This window comes from Cricetulus griseus, assembly GCF_003668045.3.
Source record: "Cricetulus griseus strain 17A/GY chromosome 1 unlocalized genomic scaffold, alternate assembly CriGri-PICRH-1.0 chr1_0, whole genome shotgun sequence".
In the NCBI taxonomy this organism is placed as follows: Eukaryota; Metazoa; Chordata; class Mammalia; order Rodentia; family Cricetidae; genus Cricetulus; species Cricetulus griseus.
Genome location: NW_023276806.1, coordinates 95,254,318 through 95,267,501, shown reverse-complemented (window position 1 = coordinate 95,267,501; position 13,184 = coordinate 95,254,318). Strand labels below are relative to the sequence as shown.

The following is a 13,184-nucleotide window of genomic DNA, read 5'->3' as shown; positions in this document are numbered from 1 at the left end:
AAACCTGTATTTTGACATTGAAAGACTGACGGGAGGCTAATGGACAAGGCTGAATTGCCCTCAGCCTGACCCCAAAGCCTAAAACAAGAGAGAAAGGGAGGCATGTCTGACAGCCCAGGAAGTCTACATGTGCATGTCTGTACAGAGTTGTACTGTTATTTAAAATGCAATTTGTGTAGATGTCACTCACATTCAGAAAGTTACTGGTAAATAGTAGACAGTTTTTACATTTCCTTTGAGATCTTTTACTATTAGAGCTTGCCCAAGCTCTAAGAACTGGACAATTTTAATTGGCATTATTAAAATTTTAAACTTGGATCTTGTTTACTAACACGAGAAAGTTCATGTTTATTGGCACTCTGTGTCACTACCATGCTGTTTGTGTTAATAAAAAATTGTATTTCTTCTGCCTTGAAATTTAAAAGAATTCAGGAGTGAACTCATCTGGACTTATATTGTATTTTACTGAGAAATTTTCTACTGCAGCTTCATTCTCCTTGCTTGATATAGATGGAACTGTTTTAATGATCTCATTAATTTAATTTTGTTAAGTGATATGCATCTAAAAATTCACTCACTTATCTTACCCTCTGCAATTTAATGTAATATAACATTTCAAGGTAGGTCTGAGTTTCATTAGAATTTGTCATAATGGTTCCCTTTTCACCGCAGATTTAATTAGTGTGAGTCTTTTCTCTCTTTATTGTAGTTATTTTACATAAGAATTTGCTGATATTATTTTTTTCTTGAAAGAATTCTATTTTGGAAAAAGACTTAGAGTCTTGTACTTTTCTTAATTTAATTCTTAATTTTTGAGAATTTTATAGATAAGTATTATATCATTTCCACTATATATTTCCTCTCCCCACTTACAAACCTCCCTGTGTTCCCTCAAATCTCTTTCAAATTATTGGCCTCTTCTTCAATTATTATTGTTTTACAACACACACACACACACACACACACACACACACACACACACACACACACACACACCTACACTATGTTTAGTGCCTTCAGTATTGCTCAAATGTATATGTGTTTAGAGTTGATCACTTGAGATTAAATAACCTATTCCTGGAGAAGACTGGAATTCCTTTTTCAGCAGCAATTAACTGCTGGATACCTTCATCTAGTAGTGGAGTCCTGTGAGGTTTCCTCCTTCTGCATTGACATGTCAACACACTGATCTTCTTATTATGCACGTCTTGTTTAAATAACGGTAATTTTTTGAGTTTTCATGTGTTAAGCTTTCTGACATATATAGAGGACACTCTCTCCTAGCAGATGTCTTGATTTTCTGGCTCTTTCCATCATTTCTTTTCTGATATTCTCAGTCTCAGCTATAGAGGGTGCATTATAGAGGAATCTATTGAGTTTGAACATCCACAGTGTGTAGCATTTTGAACACTCTGGATTTATATAATATCTTCATCTGCTGTAAAAAAGAAAACTTCTTTGATGAAGGGTGAGAGTTACACTTATTTGTGGATATAAGGATAAGTACTTAGAATGTAGTTGGGAATGATACTGGTTTAGGTAGCAGAAATAGGTTCTCCACTAGCATCCATTACCTCGTAGTTAGCTAGGTTTATAGTTACAGGCGAGAGTTCTCTCTGACTGATCAGGGCCTTGAGTCCAATTAGACAGTTGCTGATTATCTCCAAGATATGGTACTAATACAAAAATAGACATTTAAATCAACAGAACAAAATAGAAAACCCAAGCATAAATTCACATAGATACAGTCATCTGATTTTTACTTAGACGCTAAAATCATAGGTTGGAATAAATGCTTCTGGGAAAACAATATCCAAATGCAGAAAAATAACATTAGATCATATTTATCATGCTGCACAAAAATCAACTCCAAATGAAACACAGACTTCAATATGAAACCTGAAGTGCTAAAACTGCTAGAAGAAATATATTGGCAATATCCTAAAAGATATATGTGTAGGAAATGACTTTCTGATTAGGACGTTATATTTCTCAGGAATTAAGACCAAAAACTGACAAATGAGACTCCGTTAAACTAAAAAGCTTCTGAACAGTAAAGGAAACAATCAACTGGATAAAGAGGAAGCCAACAGAGTAAGAGATAATCTTTGCCAAGGATGTATCTGTTAGGGGATTAATATCCAGAATATACAAAGAATTCAAAAAATAAAAAAGAATAAAAACAAAAACATCAACAAACAAATGACTCAATTAAAAATTTGGGTATGCATCTGAAGAAAGTGTCTTCAAAAGAAGAAATAAAATGGCTAAGAAATAAACATTTTTTAAAGTATTAAAAAAACTTTTAGCAAATACAGAAGACAAAGTAAAATTAGTTTGTGATTTTATACCCAGGTCAGAATGGTTAACAACAAGAAATCAACTATAACTTTTGGTGAGACTGTAAATGGTAAAGCCATTATGAAAATCTGTGAGAAGTCTCAAAAGCAAGCTACAAGTAGATCTACCATAGGGCTCGCCTATACTATTCCTTGGATTATGTCCAAAGACATTCCATCCCACCAATACTTGCTCACTCATGTTCACTGCTGCTCTATTCACAGGAGCTAGGAAGTGGAAACAACTTAAATGTTCTTCAAGTGAAGAATGGATAATGAAAATGTGGTACATACACACAATGGAATTCTATTCAGATGTAAAGAACTTGTTTCCTTGATTTTTTTTACTCTTACTTTCCCTCAACTTCATCAGCTTCTGCCTTTATCTTAAGTATTGTTTCTGTCTACTAATTTGGGGTTTGGATTGGTCTTGTTTTCCCAAGACCCTAAAGTATATTATTAAGTTGTTTACTTGAGATACCATGTAGACACTCACAGTAATATGCTTCTATTTTATATGTGCTTTCATTGTATCCTATTGGAGTTGGCATGCTACGTTTTTCTTTTCATTTAATTGCAGGATTTTTATTATTTGACTTGTTCAGTGACCCACTCATCATAAAATAGTGCATTGTTTAATCTCCATGAGTTTATGTTATTTTCTATAATTTCTCTTATTATTGGTTTTTAGTTGTATTATAATGTGATCAGACAGAAGAAATGACTTCAATTTTTCTATTTGCTAAGCTTTAATTTGTATTGTGTACAATCTACTTTGGAAAAAGCTCTGTAGGCTGCTGTGATAAATATGTATTTTTCAGTGTTTGCATGGCTACTTTACTGGTATCTGTTAAATTTATTTGATTTATGATGTCAGATAATTCATATGTTTCTCTGACATTTATAAGATGGACATTATAAGTTGTAAATTTGAGGGTGAAGTGCAGAAATCATCCAATATGATTGTGTCAGGGTTCTCTTTACAACTAGTTTTATTTGTTGTATAAAATGGGGTTTACAGGTTTGGTATGTGTATGTTTAGAATCATAATCCTTTTCATGGTCTTTACACATTGTTCCTTAATCATTATGGAATGAGATAAAAAAAAACAAAAAAACAAAATCAAAAATCCTCTGACCATTTGCAGTCTGAAGCTATTCTGTCAGATCAGATATAGAACAGTGAGAACCACTTGTTCCATAGGTACATTTTATTTGTTACCTTTTCCCAATCTTTCACCTCTGTTTTCACAGGAACGTCTGTCTTTTTTATGGTAAGGTGCAATTCTTGGCAGCAACAAAGAGAAATGCCCTAATTTTCAATCTCCTAATTTATATCTTTTGAATTTGGGAATTGAGTCCATTCATATTCACAGTGATCACTGATGGGTATTTATTCCTGCTATTTTCTTGATTTTATAGAGTTTATGTTTATCCTACTAAGTTCTTGCTTACTATTATTATAGCAGCTTATTCTCCCAGTAACCTCATGGATATATTTGTCTTTATTATCAGTCTGATAGATTTCTACCAGTATATTTTATAGAGATGGCTTAGTAGCAATGGATTCCTTTAGCTTGTTTTTACTGTGGAAAGGTTTCCTTTTTCTTTTAGTCATGATGGGTAACCCTGCTAATACAATAATCTGGGCTGCTAGTTATTCTTTCAGAACATGAAATGCATAATTTCAAGCCTTTCTGGTTTTTAAATTCATTGGAAAATCTGTTTATTCTGATGCACCTGCCTTTATATATGGCGTGGTATTTCTCTTCTACTGTTTACAATATATTTTCTTTGTTCTGTGTGTTTAGTAGTTTTATTGTAATATGATGGGGGTGCTCATTTTGTTCTAAATGCCTCCTATATATGGATTTGCATGTCTTTCTCCAATTGTGGGAAATTTTCTGCTCTGATTTTGGAGAAATTTTATTCTATGCCTTGAGACATTCTCCACATGATTCTTAGATTTGTCTTTTTTTAACATTCTGTCTTGTATTTCTTTAGAGTATTGTTAAAATTGCATTATTAATTAGTCTTTTGTGTTTGTTTAAATGTTACAATTCCTCTACTTTGTCTTCATGCTAGGTAGTCTGTCCTTTCCTTTCTCCAGTATATTGGTGGAACTTTCCAAAAACAGTTATTTTGATACACTGTGCTTTTCATTTCAAGTATTTCCCTTTTTTACTGAAGAAGTCATTGAAGACTTATTTCATATATATATATATATAATATATATATATATATATATATGTACATATATATTGCATTGACTTTCTTATTTTATTCAGTATTTTGTTTGCATTTTTAGATTTCTTCATGAATTTTCTTCTTTTAAGTTGTTTGAATAAAGTTTTCATTCTTCTTCTTTTTTGAGTGCTTTTTCTGGGATGTTGTGTAGTTCAATGTCCTTAGTGGCCCTTTACCATTAAATTAGAATTGTTTTTAAGGAATTGTGTTGCCTTCATTTTTCTATTATTTGTGTTTTGTGTTGTAGCTTGCAGTTCAGGAGCTAGGACACATTGTACTGATTTTAGGTATTTTAAATGATTCTTCTTTGAGAAGAAGTGTTTGTTCTCTTCAGGAGAGTGAGGTTTTTATAGAGTTCTGGTGTTGCTTTTCTCTGATACACTGATGGCTGTGGGATGAGGCTTGATTCCAAGGTTTCCCCAGTGATTATAATTTATTTGCAAAAGCTATCATTATCAAAAGGTAGTGGCCAAATGAAAGTAGTCAATCAATTACAATTTGATCACCCCATAAATGCCAACAATTTTATTAAGTGAACGGTAACTGACAGTAGTTTGTATACTAAAATATTAATTATTTTTGGCGTGAATGGAAAGGAAAAGAACACTCATGGTTAGTGATTATTATCATAAAAAGAAGGCAAAGGAAAGAAAGGAGATTGAAAGACAGAAAAGTGGGAATAGTAGAAGCAAAGGAGGCTGAGGTGAGGCAGTCTTCAGAAAAGGTTAACTGCAAAGGAGAGGAAGGATTTATACAAGAATCAAATGAAGTATGCCATTCCCGCTTATGAGAGCTTGGTGGTACAGGAATCTGTAATCACAAATCTTATGACTTTTGGGGAGAGGAAAATGAAAACAGAAAAAGTGGGAAAGAGAGACAAAGAGACACGGAGATAAAAAGTATAGGGTACATAGTCTGAAAACATTATAACCTGTTTGTCACCATGCTTTCAGAAATATGTCCTGTCCCCCGGGCCTTCCTTTTGGAGCTCTGGTTACAGATGTGGTCTGTTTAGGATGCTCATTCGCAGGTAGAATCTCAGATGCTAGTCATACCTCTAGAAAGTCCTTCAGGTTTCTGGCTGCTAGTGCTGGCCCAACTACTGTGCATCCTTCTCTGTCTGATTATCTGCATGCAAGGATTGTTCAAATTCCCATGCAGATTTTGAGTTGGATCCATGTCTCCCTTCCTGAATACAGATTGAGAAGACCTTTCCCAGAGTCTGGCAGAATGGTGCTGAAGCTGAATGAGTGTTCAGCCTCCATGTCATGTCTGAGTTTGCTACAGTGCAAACTCACCAGCAAACTCAACAGAGGTCTTTCTGAAATGGAGAGTCATAGTTGTTCCAGCCTAAGTCTGCTACTTTTCCAGCTATGTCTGCTGAACGTGGTAAAATCCCGCTTTCTGTAGCTAGTCAGTTTCAAGAGTCGACCTTAATCTTAGATCCATATCCAATCATGTGCCTGCACTACTGGCATCTGGGCCATTAGGTCTCTATGCCTCTGGGTCTCAAGCAGAGTCTTACTTTGCTAGGAGATTTTTCCAGCCACATATGCCAAAATGCCCATGACTTAGCTGGGTGGTGGTGGCACACACCTTTAATCCCAGCACGTGGGAGGCAGAGGCAGATGGATCTCTGTGAGTTCAAGCCCAGTCTGATCTACAGAGTTCCTGGAAGTCAGGGCTATATAGAGAGACTCTGTCTCAAAAAACCCAAAGGCATTTTACATGCTCACACATTTCATTCTTGTGAATACTCTGACATTTTCAAGATTATTACTTTTTCCATTTTTGCTACTTGTTTTTAACCTATATTTAATACATTGCTGTTTTCATTTCATGAGATTTAAGTTTTAAAATTTGTTTCATTGTACTTTAACACTTGCCCAAAGCTCCCCCACGTTTTGAATGCACTTAGTTCTATAAACTTCCCTTTTACACCTGCTCTTTGCAGTACCTAGTGAGATTACATTGAAATCTCCACTTTCTGTCCTATCAAGCAATGTTAAAATTTCCTCAGAAATGTTGTTCATTGATGTACTGCTTGTCAGGAGCATCTTGATGAGTTTTAGTGTTTGTGAAATTCCTTTTAGTATGTTTTATACACTACAGTCATAAGTTATCATCTTACGAAACTTATTTTTTATTAAGACTTGTTTTATGTCCTAAATGTCATCTAGCCTAGACTATGTTCCCTGGGCTGTGGAGATCAACATACATTCTGCACCTACTACATGAATGCGTTGTTGCTCTCCCCGTAGCCACTGTGTGTGTGTGTGTGTGTAAGAGAGAGACAGAGACAGAGAGACAGAGAGATACAGAGCTCTGTGTGCTATTCATTTGGTCCAAAGTGCAGCATATGCACAAATGTCTTCTTATGCATTTTCTATCTGAATATACAACGTGTCAGTTAAAGCAGTGTGTCACAGTCCTCTACTATTATTGACTAGTGAACTCAACTGATTTTTCTATTTCTACACAAAAACCTGAGATTTTCATGAATGATGGTATGAGTGTGTGTCCTTTGGGTATACGCCCAAGAATGCTACTGCTGGGTCATGAGGTAGATTGATTCCAAATTTTCTGAGAAACCGCCATACTGATTTCCAAAGTGACTATACAAATTTATACTCCTACCAGAAATGTTCCTCTTACACCACATCCTCCCAACATAGGCTTTCTTTAGTATTTTTGATTTTAGCCATTCTGACAGATGTAAGATGGCATTTCAGAGTTGTTTTGATGTGCATCCCAGATAGTTAAGGATGTTGAGCAATTCCTTAAGTGCATTTTGGCTATTTAGTTTTCCTCTGTTGAAAATTCTCTATTTAGCTTTGTACCCCATTTTTAAAATTGGATTATTTGGTGTTTTGGTGTCTAGTTTCTTTCTGGAGATGAGCATTTTGTCAGATGTGGGTGGGTGAAGATCTTTTACCATTCTGTAGACTGCTGTCTTGCCTTGTTGATTGTGTCCTTTGTCTTACAGAAGCTTCTCAGCTTCAGGAGGTCTCATTTATTGTTGATCTCATTGTCTGTGCTACTGGTGTTATGTTCAGGAAGTGGTCTCCTGTGCCAATGTGTTCAATAGTACTTCCCACTTTCTCTTCTAAGAGGTTCAAAGCAGCTGGATTTATGTTGAGATATTTGATCCACTTAGACTTAACTTTTGTGCATGGCAACAGATATGGGTCTATCTGCAATCTTCTACATGTCACGATCCAGTTATTCCAGTACCAATTGTTGAAGATGTTTTCTTTTTTCCATTGTACACTTTTAGCTTCTTTGTAAAAAATCAGGTGTTCATAGTTTTGTGGATTAGTATCAGGGTATTCAATTCAATTCCATTGGTAAACCTGCCTGTTTTCATGCCAATACCAAGCTGTTTTCAGTACTACAGCTCTATAGTAGCGCTTGAAGTCAGGATGGTGATGCCCCCAGATTATCCTTTATTGTACAGGATTGTTTTGGCTATTCTGAATTTTTTGTTTTTCCATATAAAGTTGAGTATTGTTCTTTCAAGATCTGTGAAGAATTGTGCTGGGATTTTGATGGGGATTGCATTCAATCTGTAGATTGCCCTTGGTAAGATTGCTATTTTTACTATGTTGATCTTACCTATCCAAGAGCTTTATCTTTAAATCTATAATGTCTCCCTCTATTATGGTTTCCATTATTTTGCTCTCCTCTATTCTTCCCCCGACTCAACCTTCCTGTTCCCTCATGTCCTCCTCGCCCCTTCTCTTCTCCCTTTCTCATTCTCCTAGCTCCCTCTACCCTCTCCCCATGCTCCCAATTTGCTCAGGAGATCTTGCCCCTTTTCCCTTCTCCAGAGGACTTAGCCAGAACCTGGAAGCAACATAGATGCTCCTCAACTGGAGAATGAACAGAGAAAATGCGGTACATTTACACAATGGAGTACTACTGGGGGGGGGGCACAATGGAATTTTGAAATTTGCAGACAAATGAAAGGAACTAGAAGAAACCATTCTGAGTGAGGTAACCCAGTCACAAAAAGACAAACATGGTATGTATTTACTCAGATATGGATTTTAGACACAGAGCAAAGGGTTACCAGCCTACAATCCACACGGCCAGAGAAGCTAGGAAATAAGGAGGACTCTAAGGGAGACATAAATAGCTTAGTTTTACTAATTAATTTTGATATGTCTTTTAATCTCAAACTACAGACTCCATGTTCCTCCTCCCCTCCCCCCCGCCATGTGTGGTTTACTTTGAAAAAAAGAACTGAGTCATTTAGACCACAGAAATTCCAGCAGCATAAATTTGATGATTGAACTCCCATGGTATAATTCAACATTATGCAGGCATTCACATTATTCACTCACTCAGTTGTGTATAGTTAAAGATAGTATTTTGCCCTTCTGATTGTAAACTTGGTTCTCTGTCTTTGTGAAGCTGAAATTCTTGCTTAAACGTACTAATTCTTTGAGAATGTCAAATACTATTCTAAGGCCCCATCACTCCATCATTGACAAGATGATGTATTTCCTCAAGAAAAAGCTAACCCCAATGGACGTAAACTTCTGCTATAAAAGTTTGACAGAGTAAGTATTTGATGTTTGTCTTTGTCCATTTTCAGATTAAGGACTTAGTTATACTCTCTCTTACAACCTTCTCTAAACACATCTATATTTGAGTTTAAGATACTTTTGGATTAAGATTTCTCAAATCAGTGTTTTCTGAATATTACTGTAAATTCTTCAGGGAGAGGGAATAGGAAGACTATCCCTAATTTCTTGCATATTTACTATTTGTAGTGGCTAAAGACAAAGCCTGTTTTATACTTTTCTCATGAAGGAAAAAAATGGTGTTAAAAAGTATCACTATCTGATTCTCCCTCACTTGCCAGTAACTCTACATTTTATGTATATACAAAATGTTTTCTTTAAATTTTGTAAGTATCCTAGAAATATGTATCAATATTTGTTATTGGAATTAATTTACACAGGCATTCAATATGTCCTTTGAAGATGTTTCCAATCTGGTCTTTTAAACATTCTACAACAATTTGAGTTGTTGATCCTAGTTGACTTTGTTTTCCTTGCTAGAAAGTATCTATTTCTAGTAATTTAGATATTCTAAATGTGTCTTGCTCCATTCTCATCTTTTCTTGTCTTTTTAGTCATTACATTTTGGTCTTTATATTGTTTATTCATCTTCTTTTACTTTTATAGCCTTATTTAATGATTTTCATCATTTATTTTTTCTAACTCCATCTCAAAAAATTTTCTCCCTTATTTGTAATTACTTTCTAATTTCTTTTTCCAGAATTATAATTGCTAAATTCTGATTCAAATAGTTTTTAGCTTCCTCAATCATTGTAAAATTCTTTAGTTTACTTAAACATGTTTATGATGTGATTTTTCTTCTCATTGTCAGCATTTTTACTATAATACATAAAATTAATATCCTTTATGTGATAAGAGTTTTCTTAAATTTCAGGGTTTATGTAATCTTTGACCTCTCTCTTCAGCTTCTCAGATTTTGCCTTGCTGTTTTATTGTTACTTCTGTGTCATCCAACTACCCATAGGTTTAATGCTCTGTCACCAGCCTTTGGCACTATAGGGAAGTGGTGAAATTTTTAGGATTTTGCATCTAGTCAAAGGAAGTTAGGACAACTGGGGGACATGTCTTTGGATAGGCTATGGTACCATGGTTCTACCTATTTGTCTTTATCTTAGCTTTCCCTTCTTCCCACGAGGTAATCTTCTCTGCATATAAGTCCTACTGTGGTGTGCTGCCCTGTACAAAGGCAATGGAATTAAATGACTGTAGAATAAAATACCTAAAAACCATGAGCAATAAAACAAAACAGCAACAATAAAATAAAAAATGTTTTTCTTTATAATTGGTTTAAACATGGGCTATTTGTCACAGTAGCACAAAACTACTGTGCATTAGTTTAAAAAAAAACATGATAAACTAATTTCTTAATTGTCTGTCTTTTGTAGTTTTATTTGGATTTTTCTCTTCATTACTTTTGTATTTCCACTGCTCAGTGTAGATTCTATTCATACAAGTTTCTCCTTACTGTGAACTCTGCAAGGGAACTGTGGTTAATTTCTCATGGGGTCTGGAGAGCTCTGTCTGTGTCTAAGCTTACCACGGCACCCCTGGATTCATCTACTGTAATGCACACAGGACTCTCTTCTTTAACTGATATTTTCAAGTTGACCTTCGGGAGTTTTCCACTAAGGATGTGCAGACTCAGGTTCCTCAAAGGCTCACTTACTTCCTATGGCCTGCTCCAGGTATTGATCCACATCCTGTTCTGTAGCAGATGGATGACTCCCAGAGCCTAATATGGGCCAATGGGAACCTTTGTCAGCTAGTCATGTTTTAAATAAGTCCATTTGTTTTATTTTTATAGCTATTACTTTCTCTTCTACAGGTCTTTTGATATTAAAAATATAATGTGTGCCCAACTGCAATCTCCTTGTATTTGTTGTTTCCATTATAGAAGTTTTAAAATGCTAATTAAAAAAACGTATTAGTGCTAGAGAGATGGCTCAGCAGTTAAAGTACTTAACTTTAAAGTATAAGGTTTACAGTTCTCAACCCCAGGACTCACCAAATTGTGGGTGGGCCTGCCAGCCTGACCTCAGTGCTGACGTGACAGAGACAAGAGGTTTCTCAGAGCAAACTGGCTAGGGCGATGAGCTAGAAGGTGTCTCTGAGTCTGACTGAGAAAACTGCCTCAGTGAGTAAGGTGGTAGAGCAACAGAGAATGCGCTCAAATGCGCCCTCCATGCACATGCCCATTCACATGTGCATACCCACATATATGCCAAAGCTGAATATGCACACACATGCACTTCACACAAGGGGAATAAGAAAAAAATCATGCTTTAATGATGTGGAGTATTAGGTGAAGATGTGGTTATTTATTTATGCCATAGGATATTTAATGATGAAAAGACGTGTTGCAGTCTTTTGTGTTGCATTTGTTTAACTCTGTGAAGCTGTGTTACTTTGCCTATCTAAAACACCCAATTGACCTAATAAAGAGCTGAATGGTCAATAGCTAGGCAGGATAAAGGAAAGGCAGCGTTGGAAGCCAGAGAGAATAAATAGGGGGATAAATCTAGGAAGAGAAGATTGAGGAGCGAGAAAAGGAGGGGAGGAGGACATCAGGGACCAGTCACCCAGCTACAGAGCAAGTCACAAAGTAGGAATAAAGAATGGTATATAGGATAAAGATAAAAGCCCAGAGACAAAAGATAGACCAGATAATTTAAGAAAAGCTAGCTAGAAATAAGCCAAGCTAAGTCCAGGCATTCATAAGAAAGAATAAACCCTGGTGCATTTATTTGGGAGCTGGGTGGTGGACCCCCAAAAGAGCAAAAGAGTAAGAGTAAAAAATAACCAACAACATTTTCCATCATTTTCTATCAGATAAAAATACAAACAGGTATGATATTTTTTCACTCTGACCATTGGATTGTGGATGTCATGTACTTTCCTGACAAAGCTCATTCCTCTAACAATAGTCCAGTGACACCCTCTTTTGGAGGAGGTTGAAACTTCATGATATATTATCACACGTTTAAGAACCCTACTCCTGGGAACTATAAAAGGCTAAAGCACTGAATTTTAATAAACATGCATTGATGTCATTCAAATTAGACCTTCTACATTACTATATTTGTTTCAAAATATTTCAGTTTATGTACAGCTCTTTAAAAAGGACTGCATACCTTCTCCAGACTTAAGTTGTTTTGAGTAGAAACAAAATACTAAACCTAAAAGAAAAAAAATTCCTTTTAGTTAAGCCATTCAGATTCTCTCTTTTGTCAAATAATGAAAGACATTCCCATTAAAAAGAACTTAGAAAACAAAAAAGAACTTAGATTTAGGGTGGTCATGGGCCCCATTTTGATGACTATACCACAGAAACTAGTTTGGTAAAGAGACAGAGAGATGCAGAAAATGACTATGAAGTTGTTTTAAGTAAATAGGAGAGGTCTTTATTATTGACTCTCCTGTCTTATTTCCAAGATATTTAAGTCAGACTATACTCTTTCCTGTCCTTGAAAACTAAAGAGAGTTTCATCTAAAATCCTCATATCAAGTGCTTACCTTGAATACTTCTTTGTAAGTTATCAAGTGAACTTAAAAAATGCTAAAAATGCTTAAAAAGTATAAACAGTGTTTTCTCAGGGTGACTTTGTACCATGGCAGGATGAACACTGCAAAGATACACCTACCTTTTAAATTCCCCCCTCTTTTTCCCTCTCCTCTACCTTCTATTTCTCCCTTCTCCTTTATCGATGTCCCCCCATTCTCTCCCTCCCCAAACCTTGGTTGATATACTGGTTCTTACACTCCTCAAAAAAAAGTGGTCAAAATGCATTCCACATTCTGACAATCTTCATGTGATTCATGATGGAGCCTACATCTTTAAATTTAAATACTAAACTAGTTCTCTCTCTCTCTCTCTGTCTCTCTCTGTCTCTCTCTGTCTCTCTCTCTCTCTTTCTCCTTTAAAATTTTATTGATTTACTCATCATTCATTTATTTACTACATATACATGTATTTGTGGGTGGATGTGTTTATGTATGCATGCTGGTATATG

The 13,184-nt window shown here is 35.5% G+C and overlaps 1 protein-coding gene across 9 annotated transcripts in view; it reads right to left on the bottom strand.

The window, feature by feature from the left end:
• Nbea (neurobeachin) overlaps nucleotides 1-13,184 on the bottom strand; it is a 525,226-nt gene that overhangs the window by 272,661 nt on the left and 239,381 nt on the right. For 5 of the 9 annotated variants that reach the window (XM_035451902.1, XM_035451904.1, XM_035451906.1 and 2 more), the window contains one exon: nucleotides 12,306-12,350. The exons of the other annotated variants lie outside the window; for them this stretch is intronic. In XM_035451902.1, the coding sequence (XP_035307793.1) occupies nucleotides 12,306-12,350 (45 nt within the window). The remainder of the gene's footprint in view (nucleotides 1-12,305; nucleotides 12,351-13,184) is intronic. 9 annotated transcript variants of the gene reach the window in all.